Genomic DNA, 19,756 nt, shown 5'->3' with positions numbered 1-19,756 from the left:
GAGCAAGTGTATCTCCCCCAAAAAAATCTGGAATTTTCTCCCCTTGACATAGTCAGCTGTGCAAGGTAGCTCACAGCACGATGGTGAGACGTAGTGCTCCCAAAGACTTAACTCGGATTTCATTCTTCCATATTTTCAAAGCTAACTTTAGCAACCCAATTAGAAATGCTTCCATCCTGGTTTGACTCTTGAATGAATCAGAGAAAAAGGTAATCCAAATACGTCTGTATGTTTAATCTACAAATGTTTATCAATGTTTTTTGCTCCCTGGATAGAAGGTACTGTGGGAGGTATTAACATCTGTGCCAGACTTAAAAGCTTTCTGGCATTCCCTGTGTTCACAACCTCCTGGCTGCCATCAGGAGTACAAATCATCCAGCACAAGCAGGGTATGCAACTTGTGCCAGGAACAGAACAGACTGCAATGCACTTGGCTGATTTTTTCAGGATCAAAGTAACTTGAAAATGCAGCTTTATCTCCCTTAAACAGGCTTTATAGCGGCTCAGAGCTGGCTGCTGCCAAATATTTCCAGATTGTTCTTCCATTTCCCCAGTCCCAGCTGCTCACACACCTTTTCTGAGCTGATGTGACCACTAGTTCCTGGAATCCATATTTTTCTCAGACACTGACTCCATGACTCTGTTTGCCTCACATCTGCAGTTCTAAAATTACCACCCATTATTTGATTCTCTCTGCGTGGGTCCTTGGTCATGACGAGAGGGTGTAAACCTAAACCTACCAAAAGTTATTCTGCACACAATACGAATGCTCCCAAGTACTCTCTATTTAGACAACATGAATGCTGCTCTAATCACTATTTATCTTGTAGATTACAACTCTATGGAAACATTTTCTTTGCACCATCTGGCCTGATGTATTTTTTAATGAGCTGATGAGTATTTATATGCGTTAAAAGGAACAGATAGCAAAGCATTTGTTACAGTAGGACGTGAAATAAAGATTTTTCAAAACTGAACTTGCATAAAATTCACCGTATTAAATGTTTTAAATTTTGCCAAAATACCAGGGACAGTTTTGGCGAAGGCTTTATGGGACTCATTTTACTCAGTGAACATCTATTAAGGAAACTGCACATTTTTCTTAGTGATGCTGGTTGAACAGGACCCCTGTGTAGAAATGAAAGGCCATCTCAATTACAAACAGCACTTTGACTGATACTTTTGTCCTTATGATTTCTGTACTGTAATTGTAATATTAAAATAACCAGTCCAGGTTCTTGCTGCTGAACAATCTCACTCAGCTACAAGGAGGAAGATGCTATTACAATACAAAGATTTCAGGAACCAGGATGATTTGAACTCCCCAGGAGGTAAGAAAATGAGAGGATCTGGAAATACTCGAAATAAAGAAAACCTTTTTGAAATGAGCTAATGTGCACAGCGCTTCTGCATTTCTGCCTTTGGTCTTTCTAAAATGCCTGTCATTCTTTCTCTAAAAATCCAAAATTTATTGCATTGGTAGATAAAAAACTTAAAAGCAGCATGCGCTGGTTTTTAATTCAAAGTCATTTGAAGATAAATTCTATTACTAATGTAGAGGCTGCATCTGGTTTTATATGAGCTTGGTGTTAAAAACTGGCACTATGCTGCTGAAAGTAATAACTAATTCTTCAAATTCTTTAGAAGCCTAAAACATTGTCTTTGAATCAGCCTAAGGGACAAGCTTAAAAGAAGGCTTGTTGGAAAAGATACACTTGCAAATTTTGATTTTATAAACTGATAATTTTAACAACATCTAAACTGCTGGGCATTAAAAGCAATCAAAAAAGAGTTTGTTGCGTGGACAGAAAGAGCCATATCAGTAAGGGTTTTTTACTTAGAAAAATTTGCTGTTAGTGTTGGAAAGTTCACTCCAAAACCAAGAAGAAAAACCCACCTGGTTTGCACTGGCTGGTGAAGGATTTATTTAGTAACCAAAACAACAGCTGGAGTAAAACAGGTGCAGCTGAAACTGAAAGAGAGAATATTACATGACCACCGTGTACCAGACACGATTTCTATGGCCAGTTGATCATTGTCTCTAGTTTCTTCCCACACACAGTGTCACACATTAGTCTGCCCATGTCCCATATCTCTGATCTCCTTCTCTCATAACTCTGTACCTTTCAGCCTCTCGATTCTTATTGGAAGTGAAAATCCTGCTCTTGGAGATCCTGCTGATAATAATGGATAGAACAAACCTCAAGATAGTTTGTTTCCAGTTCTTTTCTGGCATTAATGTCTACTCAAGCACTCAAGCAGCATATCTGCAATCAGCATGGTTTTAGAGACCATTTGGCCTTAGGAAATTTGTCTCCCTTTGCTTCTAGCCCTTGGGCTTCCATACTTCATGCTTCTTCAGTAATGATACAGTGCCTATATGTGAGGCTGCCCTGTCAACAGATCCCTGAAATTATATAGGGGAATATGGCCTTTTTCTTGACTGTTGTTTTTAAGTCAGACTCTTACAGGGATTCAGGTCACAGCTGCACCTGACACTTGTTTTTAATGGCGTAACTGGGAGTGTCAAACTTTCACTGGGAGGGAATGGAAGACACAGGCAGGAATGTAAACAAGCTTGACTGGCGAAACTGCTGGATGGCAAAGCTCTGTTAGCCAGCAGCCATCTTCTAGAAAACAACTCCTGTTTTCTTGCTGTCAGCTTCAAAACATGCACATCCTGTTCACCTAATTGTCCTTCAGGGGGAAAATCTGCCCAGCAGTACCTTGTTATGGTGCTGCTGCAGCACTAGGATTCATCCACTATGTCTGAAATTCCGTAGCCTGGCATGTCTCTTAGGTTGAAACTTCCACAACTTCTTGCTTTACCCAGCTCTGCCTTGTGCTCCTGATGTTCAGGTTGTTAATTTGTCTGTAGTTAAGAGCATGCAAACCCCTACTTCAGGTGTTAAAGTTACTCTTTGCCTGACTTGCTGTCCCAACACACCCTTGCATTTAGTTTGTCACTCACTTTTCCTGCTGGCATGACTGTGGTAATCCCCTGCTCCTACAGGGAAGAAAGTCATGGCAACTGGAACTACCACAACACAAAGTAAGGCTCTAGGACCTATACCTTTGCTATTTTCCCTTTTAATTCAACTCCCCAGTTGGCTAGCAGCAATTCAAAAACCCTAGCTCCTTCAGAGGTCTACTGCATTCTGCCAGGTATGGGCTGAATAAACAAGAATGAATTACAAGGGCTATTTACTGCAAGATGAACAAAATTGTTTCTAGAGTACAGCCTGTACTCTTGCGGTATTTCTTCCTAACAGAACGCTCAGAAGATTTCAGGCCTCAGCTCTTGGGTTGGATGCCACTGGCATTGGAATGGGGGAGGAAGGGGGTCCTGTCCCCGGCAAGATGCCCAGTGACAACCCAAATGACATGAACCACACATTGCAGTGTCAGGGGCTACAGCATTCTGAACTCCTGGTGGAGCCATGGAGGACTCAGAAATATTTTTCTAGTGCTGCTTGGTACTGTAAAATAAATTGCAGGTAAAAAGGTCATGACACAGGATCTCCTGGGTATCTGCCAAGCCTGGTGGCCCTCGGTAACACACCAGATCTCAGCTGTGTAGAAGGGATGAACACTGACAAAATCATGTGCTGAATGAAGTGCGTCCTCTTTGCCACCCTTTTCACCCAGATTTGGGGTTTCTCTGTCAATGTTGCACTGGTGTAAAAAAATAATTTAATTGGCTCAAAATTCAACCATACGTGTTCTTAATTTGGTTTGCACTGAATTTATTAGCTTAGGTTCAGCAGATGAGTCAGAACTGAAATTAATAATGAAGAAATAAATTTCTTCGAAATTACACCATTCAATTTGTGCAAACATCTGAGTTACTAAATCACAGAAGTGACTGTCAAGTATAAGGAACTTCATAGTACACCTCATCCTAATAAAAATGAAATTGATCAACAAAACTAAAAATTATTAACCTACAAGTGATCCTAATTTGTCCCCTTTTGTAACAAAATACAGAAAAGTGGGCAAATTAATAATATGATTAGCAACTATTTTTAAAAACTGATTTTTACAAAACTGAAAACAACAATGAGTCCTTTGATGCCCCTGAGGAAAGGATCCAAATAAAAAAAAAATAAAACTAAGAGTTGCTGATAAACATTCCATCAATTAACCATTAAAATGCAATCAGGACTAAACCCGTAAGTACTTAAATGTCACAGTAGTCCAGTGGGACTGCTAAAATAATTGTAACAGCCCAAACAATTATTCTATTGATAAGAAAGGAGAAGATAAAATTGCTTCATTAATTAAAGATAGGAATTAGAGAAAATAGAAATGATGTTGAGAAATGTTCTCTTTTTTTTTTTTCCAAGGGAAAGAAACAGGGAATTGAATGTAGGTGCAAGGCAAATTATAACAATGATATTACTAAAGTGAAATGTGAGAATTTTGCTAATAGTGCTTTTAAGAAGATGTGTTCAACAAATAGCTTTGCATTCTGGGGAAATAGGTAAATATTATCAGATGGGGTAAAGATTAAATTCTTTCTACTAATAGTATGCTTTAAGAAAAATTTTAACAGCAGTACTAAAGTTAGGTAATTCCTATCAGTAAGCCAGGATAGATTGCATTCAGTTTTCTGAACTAGCTTTTTGGAACCTCTTTTTGATCTCTAAAAAACCTTGGGAGTTCCAAAAAACAGGAAGAAAGCTAATATAGTGACTATGTTAAAAGAAGGCCCAGGTAACGACCCAAGTTAATTATATGCCTGTCATCTTGATTGTAATCCTCAGCAAAATATCCAAGTTGCTCACAGAGGACTAAATTAATAAATATTTGAGTTTAATTACAACCCAGAAAAGACATTTCCGTAAAACAGATCTTTTAATGCTATTGTGGTGTCTCTTCTTTAAGCAAATGCTTATTTGATAAAAATAACAGTCATGTTATATCCTTAAGCTTCAATTTGGCATTTGAGCTGGTACAGCAAGACACTTTAATTAAAAAAAATAAAATTAAAAGGATTAAAAAAACCCAGAACGTCATACAGTAAGTGGACTGTGAATAATTAGCAGGCTTCAAAAAACAGAAGAGGAACAATGAGCAAACACTTGTGAGAGCAATCCAGATCCTCTGGGGATCACTGTTGTCCATCTGCTATTCTTTCTCAAGCTGTACCAAATTGTCACCAAGTCACAATAGCAAGGGATGCAAGGAATGGGGGTGTGGGAAACAATTGAGGCTACAGTCAGAGCTCTCAGTAAACAGAGTCCAGTTAAAAAAAAACCTAAACCAACAACTCACTAAAGATAACTCTTTATTAACATATTTTATTTAGATATTAAATATATGGTTTATATATGTTTATATGTATGTATTTCAGTATGGTGAAATGCAATATTCAAACTGTGAACTAAAAAGTGTAGGCCATCCTTGCACCACAAGCACCTTTATTCTGCAATAAAACACACTGCCTGGAAACTTACATAGGGTTTAGCCTTGACAAGATTTTTTTTGAGTTTTTGGTGTGCCATTTACAAAAAGGCTAAAGGTTTGAAAAGGTGCTTGTTGACACCAGAGCTGAGGGACTCCATCTTTGCGGTTTGAAGTCAAAACTGTTGAGAGCTCACCTGAATTCATTCGACAGGTACATGTGTGTGTGTATATATACATATATACACACATACATACACACCTTTAATCATGGAATCACAGAATGCTTTGGGTTGGAAGACACCTTAAAGATCATTTCGTTCCAACCCATCTGCCATGGGCAGTGACACAGAATCATGGAATCAATTAGGCTAGAGAAGACCACTGAGATCACTGAGTCCAGCCTTTGACTGAACACCACTGTGAGAGAAATCTCCCTTTCGAATTTAGAAAGACAGCAAAAACCTGTGAGACAAAGGAAGCGCAACGGAAGGTTTTATTTGCAGCACGCTGGGTGTCCAGGCCACTAGGGTCTGGAAGCACACTACCAGTTTGAAAATCCCACCTTTTGTAGTTCTTTTGGTTACATAAACTGTTACATATTCATTAAATGCAGTTTTTACCTCAAAAGATTACTTTCTGACCAGGGAGAGGGTGTTACCCTTGTTTTTGATTGATTGTGATGTCCCCGGTACACAATAGGCTACCACATGGCAGAGAAGGTCTTTGTTTAGTTACATCTTTACTTTTTGTATTTTTCCCTATTCCCAGCCGCAAAAGTTCCCTGGTGTCAGGTGCAGACAGAACCATTCACCTTACAACTCCGCGACACGCCTATTTTAATTAAAAAAGAAAAAAAAGGACTGCTCTTTGATTAATAAAAGCCACCCCCTTCCACTTTTCTACTCAGTTCATTTGCTTGTAATAAAATCAGGTTATTTATTTCTCCTATCACCATGTCAACTAAACCATGGGACTAAGTTTAGTGCCAGCTAAACACCTCCAGGGACAGTGACTCCACCACCTCTCTGGCCGGTCCAGTCCAATGTCTAAACACCCTTTCAGTGAAAAAATTCTTTCTAATGTCCAACCTGAACGTCCTCTGGTGCAGCTTAAGACCATGTCTTTTTGTCCCATTGCCAGTTGCCCAGGAGAAGAGACTGATCCCCACCTGGCTATAACCTCCTTCCAGATTGCTGTGGAGAGTGATAAGGTCCCCCCTGATCCTCCTCTTCTCCAGGCTAAACACCCTCCAGCTCCCTCAGCCTCTCCTCACAGGACTTGTGCTCCAGACCCTTCCCCAGCTACACTGTCCTTTTCTGGACTCACTCCACCACCTCAACGTCCCTCCTGAACTGAGGTGCCCAGAACTGGACACAGCATTCGAGGTGCGGCCTCACCAGTGCCTAGTACAGGGCGACAATCACTTCCCTGGTCCTGCCGCCCACACACCTTCCAGCAGCCCAGGTTGCTCAGCGTCCCATCCCGGCCTTGAACGCTTCCCACATGGAGGGAATGAGGCTGGAAGGGGCTGTGCCAGCAACCGGACACGGCCTTCTGGCTAAACATGAATGGCCAGGCATCGGAACAGGTTGTCCAGGGAGATGGTGGAGCCACCACCCCTGGAGGTGTTCAAGAGGCATCTGGATGTGGCCCTGGGCGACGCGGTTTAGTGGTTCTGGGGTTACAGCGGCAGCGCTGGGCGGGCGGTTGGACTGGACGTTCCCGAAGGTCTCCTTCAGCCTTGACGGTTCTACGATTCCAGGAAACCAATCGGACTTGAGGCAGCATAAGAGGCACCTTTAGCAGGACACCCGCCGCCCGCACGGAGGCCAGTCCGCACCCCGGGTCACGGCCGCGCTCCCTCAGCCGCGGGCCCTTTCCGGCACCGCCCCCGCCCGGCGCTGCCACATCCTCCGCTGACATCAGCCCGCGCCGCCATATTGAGCCGCCGCCGCCGCCAGCGCGGCCGACCCGCTCCGGACCCGCTGCCCATGTCTGCCCCCGGCCGGAGCGCGTAGGGCGGAGCGGCCCCCGGCCCTTCTCATCCCGGAGCCCCGCTCTCCCCCCGCCAGCCATGACTTCCCTGACCCAGCGCAGCTCCGGGCTGGTGCAGCGCCGGACCGAGGCCTCTCGCAGCGCCGCCGCCGCCGACAAGGAGCGGGGCGCCGGCGGTGGCTCCGACGATGAAGGGCGCCGGGACGAGCCCGGCGACGACGAGAAGGGCGATTCCAAGGAGACGCGGCTCACCCTCATGGAGGAGGTGCTGCTGCTGGGCCTCAAGGACCGCGAGGTGCGGCCGCGGGGGGTGCCCGGGGGGACACCGGTTTTTTGAGGGTGGTGGGGAAGGGGGGCCGGGTGGTGCGATGGGACCGAGGGCGCTGCAGGGTGAGGGTGGCTGCGGTTCGGGGGCAGAGGGGACGGGGAGGTGATGTTGCTGGAACGGGCTCGGTGTTTTGGATGAGGTGAGGGAAAGGTGCTCGGATTTTGGCAGAGTTTGGATCGCCTTTGGGGTGCGGGGTTCGCGGAGGGGCTGTCCTATAAATATATATGATGGGACATATACAGGGCTTGGGGCAAGACGGGGACCTAGATATGGGGGCCAGGGCCTCAGGCCAGCGTTGGACTTGGAGGCCTGAGGTGGATCTGGCACATTTATACTCCTTCTGCTTCAACTTAGCTACGGCTCTAATGTGGGAGACCCTTTCCTCCTGTGGGTTTTGTCAGGCGGAACTCCGTGATAGTTACGGGGTTCTCAGGTGCTCTGGGTTGCTGAGCAGCCCTTTCTACTAAGACTTTCCAGAGTAATGCATGTGAAAAATGTCTTACAGGGTTATATGACAAAAATGGGCCCTGAGTAACGAGAAGCGTGTCAAAATGAGGAAATGGCATTACTGTATAATTCTCTGTTTCTGCTGGTTTCACAGCTCAATAGTTTGCTGTGAGACTGTGAATAAGTTATTGAGGAGGGTATACTTCTACCAGTGCGTCAGATTTTCGTTTCATTTGAAAGAGGCAATCAATATGGAAAGCACACACCCTGCAGAAAGCCAGTTCTATCGAGGAAGCAGTTTACTTTGATGTGGTGTATGACGAAGTGTAATACACCTTTATTTTAGATATGAAATATATTACGGATTTGATTAAGCAACCTGCCTTTTTTTTTTCTTTTTTCCTTGTGTGATAAGGAAATTAATGAATCCAGTTCATTGATTTGGGTGGAAGTCTCTTGAAACTGTTCATGTTCCTGGGGACAGAATAATGGGGAAGGGAAGCTGCTAGGTGATATGTTCTTTGACATTGCATTGCATCTAAAATAGGCTTGCTGGTTAATAGTGAATAAAGAGTAGTTTTCCTGGTTAACGCATGTAGATGTCTTGGTGTACGTACCTGCTGCAATAACATTTCTCTCTCAGACTGTGTGTTTTGGGCCATATTCTTGTAGCCCTGTTTTTCCAGGTGGACCTTGCCATGGCATCCTCATAGACTCAGTAGATGCTCAGTGGTGTGGGCTTCCACCGCTTGAAGACTTGTGCATTTCTCTTTCTACACACCTGAACGATAGGGGGAAAGTAAGTTGGGGGGAGGGGGCAAGAGAGATTCCTGGCAGGGTTGCCTAGGAGGTCTTACCTTGAAGAAGGTGGGATAAACTGGGTGATCTTTCAGCTCTATTTTTTTTTTAAAAGGATTGTGTGCTAAACCTGCTGAATCTGTGGGCCTTATGTTGTAAATATTTCAAGACAAGGGAGCATTATGTCTGCCTAGGAAAGAATATATGGCGCAAATCTTGGTGGTATATCAAAAGGTGATAGTTGACATTGGGCCAAAAAATCAAGCTTTGCAGTGGTGTGCATCAAAGTTATAAATTATCTGACTTTGCTAAGTGCAGCGGTGACATACGTTGCAGATGTAATATTCCTTTGTATGGAAAAAGGAACTGAGTGATTACAGTGGCGTGGATATCCATAATTCCCTTGGGATTTTGCAGTGGAGACATCAGACAAAAAGAATGAGAATGTTGTCTCTAGGGCAGGGGACTTATGTGCAGGAACTGTAGCACAACCTGTTTGTGAGCTTTGTTAGGCATGAAGTACTGGGATTCGGACTTTGGGTTTGTACCCCTGTGTACAGGCTGCACTATATAAATCACTTGTCTTATTTTCTCCTTTCGAAACTGGAAATAAAACTATAGGCTCACTTTCCAAGAGGAATATTTTTTTTGTTCTCTTTTGTTCTAATGATAACTAAGCAGAACTAACTTACTTTACACATCTGGAAATGCTTTTTACAAAGTCTTTACTTCCAATAGAATGGATTTACTAGAATATTTGTGTGAGACTTTCTCAAGAGAGCAGGCAGAGAAAAGCAATATAGGGTCTGTAAAGTGTAACTATGAAAAGTCTAAGGGACAGGCTAAGGCAGGTTTATGAAGTACAAGCACAATTGAAAGCCAGTTAATTTAAAGCTGATAACATCCTTCCTTTTTAGTCCAGCAGGATGAAGCAAAAGTAGTCTACATTGGCCAAAGAGTATATAAGTAAGAAATATAAAAACGAGGACTCTCATTTGGCCAAAGAACATGTTTCCCTAAAAATAGCTTCTCTCTCAGAAGAGTCACTGATACGTGCACCGATAGCTTTGTTTTCAGATTTTTAGGTAATTTTTTTTACAAAGTTAAACACTAGTGAGTATGGCTTAACTTCATATAAACTTTATACAAAATACCTCACAAGTACAGAGCTACCATTTATGATTTGTGAGTGTAGGTGGAAGAGTATTTATGATTAGGAGACAGTTTTTCAGGAAGATCTATTCAGTGATGGATTGATGAGTTCAGTGTTCATAGACTGTTAGATGTTTATGTGAATCCTACTTTCAGGAGAGAGTGATGGTCGTAAACAGCCACAGCAAAACTTTTTGAGTTGTTGCCCGGTTGCTGCTACAGAATGGGTTAGGTGATGGGAATGTCTGGCAGCTGTAAAACAAACACACCGCCCCTCAAACCCATTCCTAATGTGCTAACACAATTAAATGCATTTGAACACGGTTCTTGGACATGGCCTTTTTGTATGTTAATGCTGTGCCCCCCAGCAGTTTGGCCTAATTAAGTTAATACTTGATGTATATGTGTTTTCGTTGCTCTATTCCACTTGCAGTTCCTCTTCCATGTGTATCTTCTGTGTATATGTAACTGTTTCTGTATTCCAAAGTCAAGACAAGGGATATGTGCTGAAATATGCATCTTACATAACATGACAGATGCTGTGTCCTTGGAGGAGCAGGTAATAAACTGGAAGAAAATGCGTTACTAAAATTTTTCAGGGAAGCGTCACAAGAACACCTACATGTATTTGGAAACCCTTCAGAAACACGTCTGGGAAAGGGAGTCTTGTTCATCCATTAAAAGCAGAGCAGTAGCCTGTTGCTATAGGAATAGAAAACACTCACTGAAGTAAACCACTTTGCTGTATTAGGTGAAAAAAGTGTTATGTGTGGTATGATAGGTCAAAGCCACAGCAAAAGGGAGTTATTGTGTAGAACTACTGAAGCATCTGAGGGCATTGCTCCCAAAAGAAGGGAGTGGTAAATGTTAAAAGTTAGATTACAGCTTATTAAAAAATGATAGCGAAGAGATGAGTGGAGGGTAGTTTGTTCATTACAGGTCCCCCAGACATCTCATAATTCAGTCCCATAAAAACTTAGAGGTTGCCAGATGGCTGTGCCATGTAACTGTTGCTCCGTTGAAGTTCTTTTAAGTTTTTTGTACATGTGCAGGGTTTTTTTCCCCCTCCTTTTTGGAATTCTCTCTTAGTACTAGTCAGGAATCTATTCTAGCACTGTGCTGCTTCTATCCTGTACACAATTGCCAGAGCTAAAGAAATTGAAGCAGCTAGAGAGACCTGGCACCTACTAATATAAAATATTTATTTGTTCTGTAACTAATTCCTTATTTGCTGAAAGAATACTCATGTAAAGTATGTTGAAATAATAGCTGGGTGCTGCAGTCTACTGCAACAGTAAATATTTCCTGGGGTTTTTACCCTTCCTTAGCTGAAGACTGAAATGTCATTTGTAGGAGTGAAATAATGTTAAATCTCTTTGTTAGGGCCAGAAATTACCTTGGATCTTTGTTACTTATGTTTGGCCATAAGAAACTTGATTTATTGCTGAAGGTTTGGTTTTGCAGCATAGCTTTATGTCCAAATAGTTCGTGTGAAGGTCTACTGCTTACAATATTTTTCATTTTATTGAAATAAGATTTTAGGAAGCTAGTCTGCCTGCTTGAGATGGGCTATTTTGTGTTGATCAGAATAGGGCTGAAATGTAGTTTACTTATTCTTCTTAAAAATATGAGGTTCTGGATTTGTTTCTTATTTTTATATTTTAATTCCTAAAGATATTTTTGTGAAAGGTGAAATAGGAATTTTGAAAACATTCAAAATGTAGTTGGCATTTTTCCTGCTGTAAAGATTTGACTTTGTGAAACTCATATTATGATGCAGAAGCCTGAGGTTTTTTGCCTGTGTAACAAGTGATCAGTTTTTAAAAGGTCGTCTTCCTGTCCTTTCAGTATTTTTTTTCCCCTCATTAAAAAAAGTTTCAGCAACAGACTGAACGTCAACTCAGAAGCGCCCAAGTTTTGCTGGAAAATTTCTGAGACAAACAAGTGTAACATGAAGAGGCGTCTACTGGGAATTCATTTGCATTGAAGTTGAAGAATGATGTATGAATGTGTTGAAACTTGGACAAAGACGTTCTTTTTCTCAAATGTTCAGGGCCTAGTAACAACAAACTGTGTAATGTCTGTGGTGAAAAATCCTTTCTTTCGTAGTTACCCACCTTTTTGGTCTTTTTTTCATTTCATGTCCATACACAAGTTACAGGCTAGGAGAAGATAGGAGGTGTGAGAGGAGGAGTACCCCAGTTCTGGTTGCTACAACGTGCAACCAGAAAAAAGAAGTGCCTCTTTACTGTGCTGCTGAGTAAATAAATCCTGCTTTGGGGCTCTTTGGAGGATATGCTGATTTCAGAGCAGCTGCATGCAGTTTGTGTGGTTATCCCTGCGCTTACAGCATGGCTAATCTGTAATCTGTATTATTTTTCTATGGATAACTTTAAGTGCAGTGTAGTCCCTTCTTTCATGTCAAGCTGCAGGGCAAAAGTATTGTCAAAGCCTTTCTAGTGATGCTTTCCAGTTTTTTGAAGCGCTCTTAAAAAACAAAGCTTGAACTCTAGAGTGCTCATAAAAGCACACCATAACTCTTCATCCTCTGCCTATAGGAAGCTCCTTAAATTGAAAGTTTTGCTTGAAGTATAGATAAAAAAGTATTGCTGTTTATTGCCAGAATGGAAATAATAATGAAACTGAAAACCAGTATTTTATATTAAAGAAGTAGTGGTATTTTTTCAGGTGTTCTTTGATCCTGATGTAGTTAGAGTGCCACAGCATTTTTATCTCAATTAGTCAAGCTCCACGTAATGGGACTTCCTTACAAGGCTAAATTGACCAGACTGAGTGCTACAGGCTGTATGTTTAAGAATGACTTTCTTATTCACAGAACAAAGAATTACTACAGCACATATTCACTTCTGTGTTGCATTATTGGAGAAACGGCAAGCTAGTCTGGAGTAAATGTGTGGCTTGATTTCCTCTGCACAGACAATATTCTCAATAAATTTTCTCATAACTCTTAGTAAAGAAAGAAAAAAATCAGTGGCTTGCCACATGCCACTTTTAGCTGGTTTTTTCTTGGCTTGCAAACAGGTCTTAGATAAATGTCAGTAACTTACTTTCCTTCAGCAGTATTCATAAAATGTTACTGCAGAGTGATTTCACATACATTTTCAGACATAAAAGTTATGAGGTTACACATAAAATAGTGCATGTTGTTCTCTTCCTCTAAGTGCACTGTATGTAAGCCTGGATGAGCAGGAGTCCAAAGGTGCGTGGTATTATCACTGGTATTATCACTCGACACTGCCATGTCGAGTCTTTCCCACCACCCCCCAGTATATCCTACACTAAACTACTGCATTTCACCAATTTTTTTTTTGTTTTCCCCCACCCCCTTTTTATGATGGACCATTGAATTAATAAAATACTATTCCTTGTGAGCTAGATCTTTATAGTTGGAGAGGTGTTACACTCAAAGCTCTTTTATTATTTGTGGATGTTACAGGATTTATTCATCGCACCAGGAAATTAGTCTGTCGGGCTTTTTGCGTATCTTTCTGTTGCTGATACTCTTAAGCACTTGTAAGCTGCTTTTTTGCTATACACTTTCTAGTCATCTGCCTTTATGGTCTTGCTAGATAGCATCATGTGGTTGTGTTATTTACAGAGTCCTTGGCTGCCAGGCTTTTGCACATGGGTTGTACCAGGAGCTTTGTATTTAGCCTGTCATTCTTGTACAGAACAGCACATTGCACTTCCATTTTTTAATTTCGGCAGACACTTGACTTTACTGTGGCACTTCCACATGGGACAGTCTCTACCACAGGAGAAGCATTCCATATGTATTGTGTTGTAATTTCAGTATGTCTTCTGTATTGCACAGTGGAGAAGGCAGGTGTATAACACTTATTGTCTAGGTTGAGGTAAATGCCAGGTGGATGTTCTGTCTACGTTAATCCCTTAGGAAGGGCTAACAACAACTACTTTGCCTGTGCTGGATAATTAAATGGGACTTCTGCTTTAGCAGCTTCTGCAGACTGTGGCTGAGATTTTCAGTTCACAGTTAGTATGTGTTAAGTACTAACTGGAAGAACTTGTTCTTTTGAGTGTGAGAACAGTGCAATAAGAGGATTTTCCTTTTTTTTTTTTCTTAATCTCATAATGAAAATGTTGACATGGCATTATTATGAGATACTCTGTTTATTAAAAATTGTTTGCACCTGTACAAGTGAAACAAGTGAGAAACCTGTTTGGAAGAGAACAAACTGAAAGGAAACTAGGAGAGGTTTAGACAAAGAAAAGAGGAATCTCTATCCATTATGTACATTTTTTTTTTTGAGACCCAAGACATGACTCTAGAAGTTCATCCATGTTGATGGCCAGATGTAGATTCCTCAAAATTGTACAGCTCCCCAGATTTGTAATAACACAGTGCTTTACACAGTATTTTAAATTGTGACTGCTGTAGAAGAACAGATGGAAGAGAGGGGCAGCTGTTTTATTTGAGGACAGATACACTGTATGTGTAAGCCTGGAGAAGGGAATTTTAGTTTTAATTACTGTAGCCTAGTTAGTCAAAGTTAGTGAAACCTCCCCCTGTTACTTAGTCAGCCAGTAATGGACCTGCTTTGTCTGTATTAGGAGGACATACCAGATTTAGGTTTCTCCTATGCTTATTAAGAGAAGTATACTGGACCTGGCAGGATTAGAGTTAATTTTTGTCGTAGGGCAGCCAATATGGTGCTGTGGTTTTGATTTTTGGCTGAAACAGTGTTGATAACATACCCCCTGTTTTTTGTGTGGCTGAACAGTGTTATACAGTGTTAAGGCCACCTCTGTTTTTCACTCTGCCCACCCCCCGAGTGTCAGGAGGTTGTGTTGTACAGGGGGGCAGCCAGGACAGCAGACCCCAAATGACCAGAGGGGTACCCTGGCCGTAGGTGGTCATAGCTTGGGGACTGCGTGGACATCAGTCTGGTTGTGGGAGGCGGTGAGCAAGTGTTTTGCATCACTTGGTTTTACATTTTCAGTTCTGCTCTTCCTTTTCTCTCCCCCCATCCTGCTGAGGTGATTGAGGGAGCAGTTATGTGGGACTTAGCTGCAGCCATGGTCAGCCCACCGGTGGGAGACACTAAATACACACAAGGTGTGTGCTGTAAGCTTCTGGGTTGTTAGCAGGATCTGATCCTGCTCTATTTGCTTACTTTTGTAGGAAGAGTTGGTTTTTTGAGTGAAATATCTGGCGTGGAGTATTTAGGCACTAGTTCTAATTAAACATTTCTTTCAAATAAATGTCAGATTTTACACTCAGTGACAATAGCTGTTAGACTAGAAATCGGTTTGTAGAAGTAGGAGGTTATTGAACAAACTAATTACATCTTTATTTTGCTCCAATATGGAGAACAGAGGTTGGACCCCTGATGGAAGGTGGATTTGCAAGGGCCATGCAAATATTTGAAGTCATTATCTGCTTGTGAATACACTTAATCATGATAAAAGTTGGGCTTCAAAGTTTGTCTTTTGGTTTCTAAATTAACAGTCAGACTCTTAAGTGTTGATTTAATCAGAGATCTCATAAGGGTTCAGCAGTGTGCATGTGTTAGTTTGCCTTGTCCTCAGCAAAGTTAGGTGTTTTTATTATCTTCATTTTAATGAGAGATGTGTCATTGTAACATATGCCTATGTATGTGCTTGAAAAAGTGGGCAACAGCATTTGGCTTTGGTGCTTTCAGCAGTTGACAGCAGTTACTGTTTGTTATTTATTCTTAAATGCAGTGGCAAGTTAATCAAATACCTGACAAGTTTCTTATCAACAGTACTGTGCTTTGTAGAATCTGTATGCGTGCTTTCCTGAAGGATTTCTAGTGTTTGACTGTCAGAACACTTCAGAGATTTCCCTCAGTAACTTATCTTCTATTTATAACTGGAGTACAACTTATGTTCCAGTAAAATGGCTAATGATTTCATTTGCATCCAAAGAGGAAATTGAGAGGGACTAGAGTCAGACATCAAAGCCCTCACATTGTAGTATTCCAGTAATAAACACTGATGCACTCTGGCTTGCATTTTTTTCTTAAACAGATACTAATTTTCAAAAGTTTCATAGGTTCCTGCAAGCTTCTGTGTTGAGAAGGTGATGTCTTACTTAATAGGCCAGATTTGCAGTAAAGAGCTGGTTAGGTATAGTTTGGCAAATACCTGTAATCTCACGTGAAGAGGATTCCAGTTTATTTTAGTTGCAAATGACTTGAAGTTTGAGAATTTTTCCTTTGACACATGAGAAAATCCAGAGTATTCCTGAGGCAGCACTCTAGTAGATATTTTACTTGAGCATTTTTTTTATCATTCACAAGTTTTGGGCATCTTGTTTTCATCTTTTTATTGTTTTTATCTTTTATTATTAAGTTTGCTGGTGACACTAAATGAGGAGGAGCAGTTGGCTGCCTGAAAGTCAGAGAGTTCTTGCAGAGAGACCTTAACAAATTAGACCAACTGTATGAAGATTAATGAGGGCAGGTGCCAGGTTTGCTTATTGTTATGTTGTGAAGCTGCTTGCATCAATGTGCTGGAAGAAAAGACTTCACATTTTTTTTAAGTCTACCATATTTTTAAGGTATAATCTAATAATTATGTGATTGAAGCTTTTAGGTTTGACAGAAAAAGTCAGGTATCAGATTTGTTGGACAAATACTTTGTGAAATATGCTCAATATTAAATTAAGTATCTGTGGCATCAATTTTGCTGACTCTCACCCCATTCAAGAGATTCAAAAATGTGCGTTAGTTGTTTCTTATGGAACTATGATGTTCCTAAACTACTGACTTTTAAGAGTTTTTTCTATCTAAAAATCCCTAAACTTATTGCAGTAACTCAGTTACTGATTTTGATTTGCCTTTCTGCTCATAGTTGTGTTATCACATAGAAGAGATTTACTTACCTGCAACGATATCAGGCAGTTTTTCTTTCAGCAATCAGCAGTTCCAACCAGCAGTTTTACTTTCTAAAAAGGATAGGAATGACAGAATCATGTGCAGGTGTTGGAAGCCAGTGTTCACTTACTGTTCTTTGTCCTCTCCTACCACTGTCAGCTGTTATCTCCATTTAATTCAAGAGGACGTAGTGTTTCTGTCATAGAGGAGTGCTGGTGATAGATGCATTTGGAATTCTTGAAATCAAGCTTTTGGGTCAACAGAAAGGATTGAAATTCTATGCTAAAACATAATTTATAATAAACCCTTTTGTTACATTTTCCCTATTCTTTCTGCTTATGTATTTTGCCTATTTGGATTTGGGAATAGCTTTAAGGAGATGTGTTGTTGGGAATAGCTTTAAGGAGATGATGTTGTTCTTCAGGTGATGTAAGTGCTTTCAAAAATCCAAAGTAATACTAGTTGTTGTAGAGAGACTACATGAAGGAAACAGTATATTTAGATGGTTCTTGTCTTTTTTGGGAATATGATAGCCCTGTGCTTTTCAGTCTCTTCATTAAAATCAAAATACTGTTAGGGAGTGTTTGTTATCAGCAGTCATAGCTGTGAAGCAGATTAGAGTTATAAAGTTGCTTGCTACCCACTCTTAGGTTGGAGATAGGATGCAAGGGGAAGGAAGCAGACATCTGACTTGAAAACTGGGGCAGGTCAGAGTTCCTAATAACTCTTAACCTGCTGCAGTGCACCTGGACAGTGTGTGCTGTTAGTCCTTTCCCTTCTGTCCTCACCAGCTGTCTTTCTCTAGATAACAAAACTATTTCAGAGAGGAACTCCTTGACTAAAAAAGGGACTGTTCTTTTGCAATTGTAAGTCCTTTGTGAAATTCAACTTGCCACAGCACATATGTCGAGATAAATTGTCTCTGCCTGCCTTTTGCAGTAGGTTTCAAATGGGTGACAGATGACGATTTTAGATTATTATGTTCTGTCTGTGCTTTGTGTTAGCTATTAATAGGCTTGAAAGAACTTGCTATTGCTTCTGAGAATTGGAAAGGGATGCTATTGCTGTCCTGTCAGATTTAAATAATATAACTTTTTGGTCATCAGGTTAATCACTGTCGAGGTCCAAAGCAGGGATCTGAAAGTAATGATGAATATAGCACATGATACCTTAAGCTTTATGCTTTTTATATTTTCTGAGCAGATTTTGCCCATGAATGGCTTCAGTACAGGTACCCCAATAGCGTACAATTTTTTTTTTCTTGCCTCCAGTTCGTTATCCCAAAGACTAAGAGAATAGTTTTATCTGTAAGGATTCAGGTTGTGAAAACTATTCAGGTTTTGCATGCGGTTTGTCCATTGAAATGTGGGTTGTCACTGAAAGGGGTGCTCTTGCCTTTTGCTGTCTGTCCCAGCCACATTCCTTCCCTTTCCCCTGTGTCTTAAATTTGTTCACCAGTGTGGTGCATCAGGTGAGGGAACTGACCATTAAGGTCTCAGACATGAACACTTTCACATCTGGCTGACAACACAAATGCTGCTGTGGGCTCGAGAGAGAACAGCAATGTGCTTCCATGGAGTGAAAAAATACTTTGTCTTCAGCAGCAGCTCAGGCTTCGTTGGAGCTGTCTTGGGTTTAGTCCTCAAAGGGCTAAAAATGAAGATACGGAGGAGGACGTACCTTCTCTAATTACGTGGTTTTGTGCATGGATAAAACGAGATGTGGTGACATTGACTGGAAAGGTCACTAAAACTGAAATTAATCTCTCCAAGGAAAAAAACAATATTTCAAAAGAGATGCTTGTGCTGGCAAAGCAATTAAACACTGGGATATCGTTTTGTCCTCAGTTTCTTTTCCTGCTTCCCCCCCCCCCCCGCCCCGATGTTTCCCTTTGCCACTTTTGGTACCTCTGAGAAAAGGTATCTAATTTATGCATGTACAAAACCTGTGTCTTTCTCAGAATTGAGATAACTATGCAAAGTAAGTATGCGGGCACATTCACCCTTTGTGACACGTGCTGTGTAAATGCTAGCCATAAGTAGGCTCTTTGTGCTATTCAACATGAAAATCAGGTCATATATAATTTATACCAGCAGATGACTCAATTTACCTTGTCTAATCCAACAGATGGCCTGAAATGACTTTGAAAGGTTTTTTTCCTTAGTTCCACATTCACTTTAATTAGTCTATCTCAGCATCTCTTGAAAACAAGATTCTTCTTGTTTTCATTTGAGCAGTAGAACTGGACCTTGTGTGTTTTACAGATCTCCAAAATGTATTTTTGTTATACTGGCATGTGTGTTTGGCAAGGGCAACTAACTGGACCTGAAGATAATTGTCCTCAGTAAGTTCCCATGATACCAGCAAGCACAGAATACTTTCTAGTCTGTTTGTCATCTGTGTTTTTTGAGAACATACCATAAAATTAGTCTGCCACGTATTGGAAAGAAGAGATAGCAAGAAACCCTCGTTTGGGAAAGCTCAGCACTTTTTTCGTATATAAACAAACCACTAGTTTTATGTTTCAGAGCTTTTGTATTGCTGCTCCAACACAGTGTTTGAATGCCATCTAATGCAGAAGTAATAAAAGTAATAACAAAGTCCAGCGAGTTTGAGAAGTCTTATTTTTCTTATCTTGCATCATGCAAATAGAGTCTGTTGAATTTTTTTTCTCTGAAATACTCTTCTAATGGAGAACAGGGTACCTGTAAATCCAGACTTTAGTTTGCTAATGCGAAAGCTTTCT

The 19,756-nt window shown here is 40.9% G+C and overlaps 1 protein-coding gene across 1 annotated transcript in view; it reads left to right on the top strand.

The window, feature by feature from the left end:
• Nucleotides 1–7,360: 7,360 nt before the first annotated feature.
• GOLPH3 (golgi phosphoprotein 3) overlaps nt 7,361–19,756 on the top strand; it is a 31,106-nt gene continuing 18,710 nt past the window's right edge. The window contains exon 1 of the mRNA XM_017811208.1: nt 7,361–7,699. Within this exon, the coding sequence (XP_017666697.1) occupies nt 7,484–7,699 (216 nt within the window). The 5' untranslated portion in view covers nt 7,361–7,483. The remainder of the gene's footprint in view (nt 7,700–19,756) is intronic.

Source organism: Lepidothrix coronata, unplaced genomic scaffold (assembly GCF_001604755.1).
Source record: "Lepidothrix coronata isolate B3197 unplaced genomic scaffold, Lepidothrix_coronata-1.0 Scaffold31, whole genome shotgun sequence".
NCBI classification, from domain to species: Eukaryota; Metazoa; Chordata; class Aves; order Passeriformes; family Pipridae; genus Lepidothrix; species Lepidothrix coronata.
This window is presented reverse-complemented; position numbering and strand designations above follow the sequence as displayed.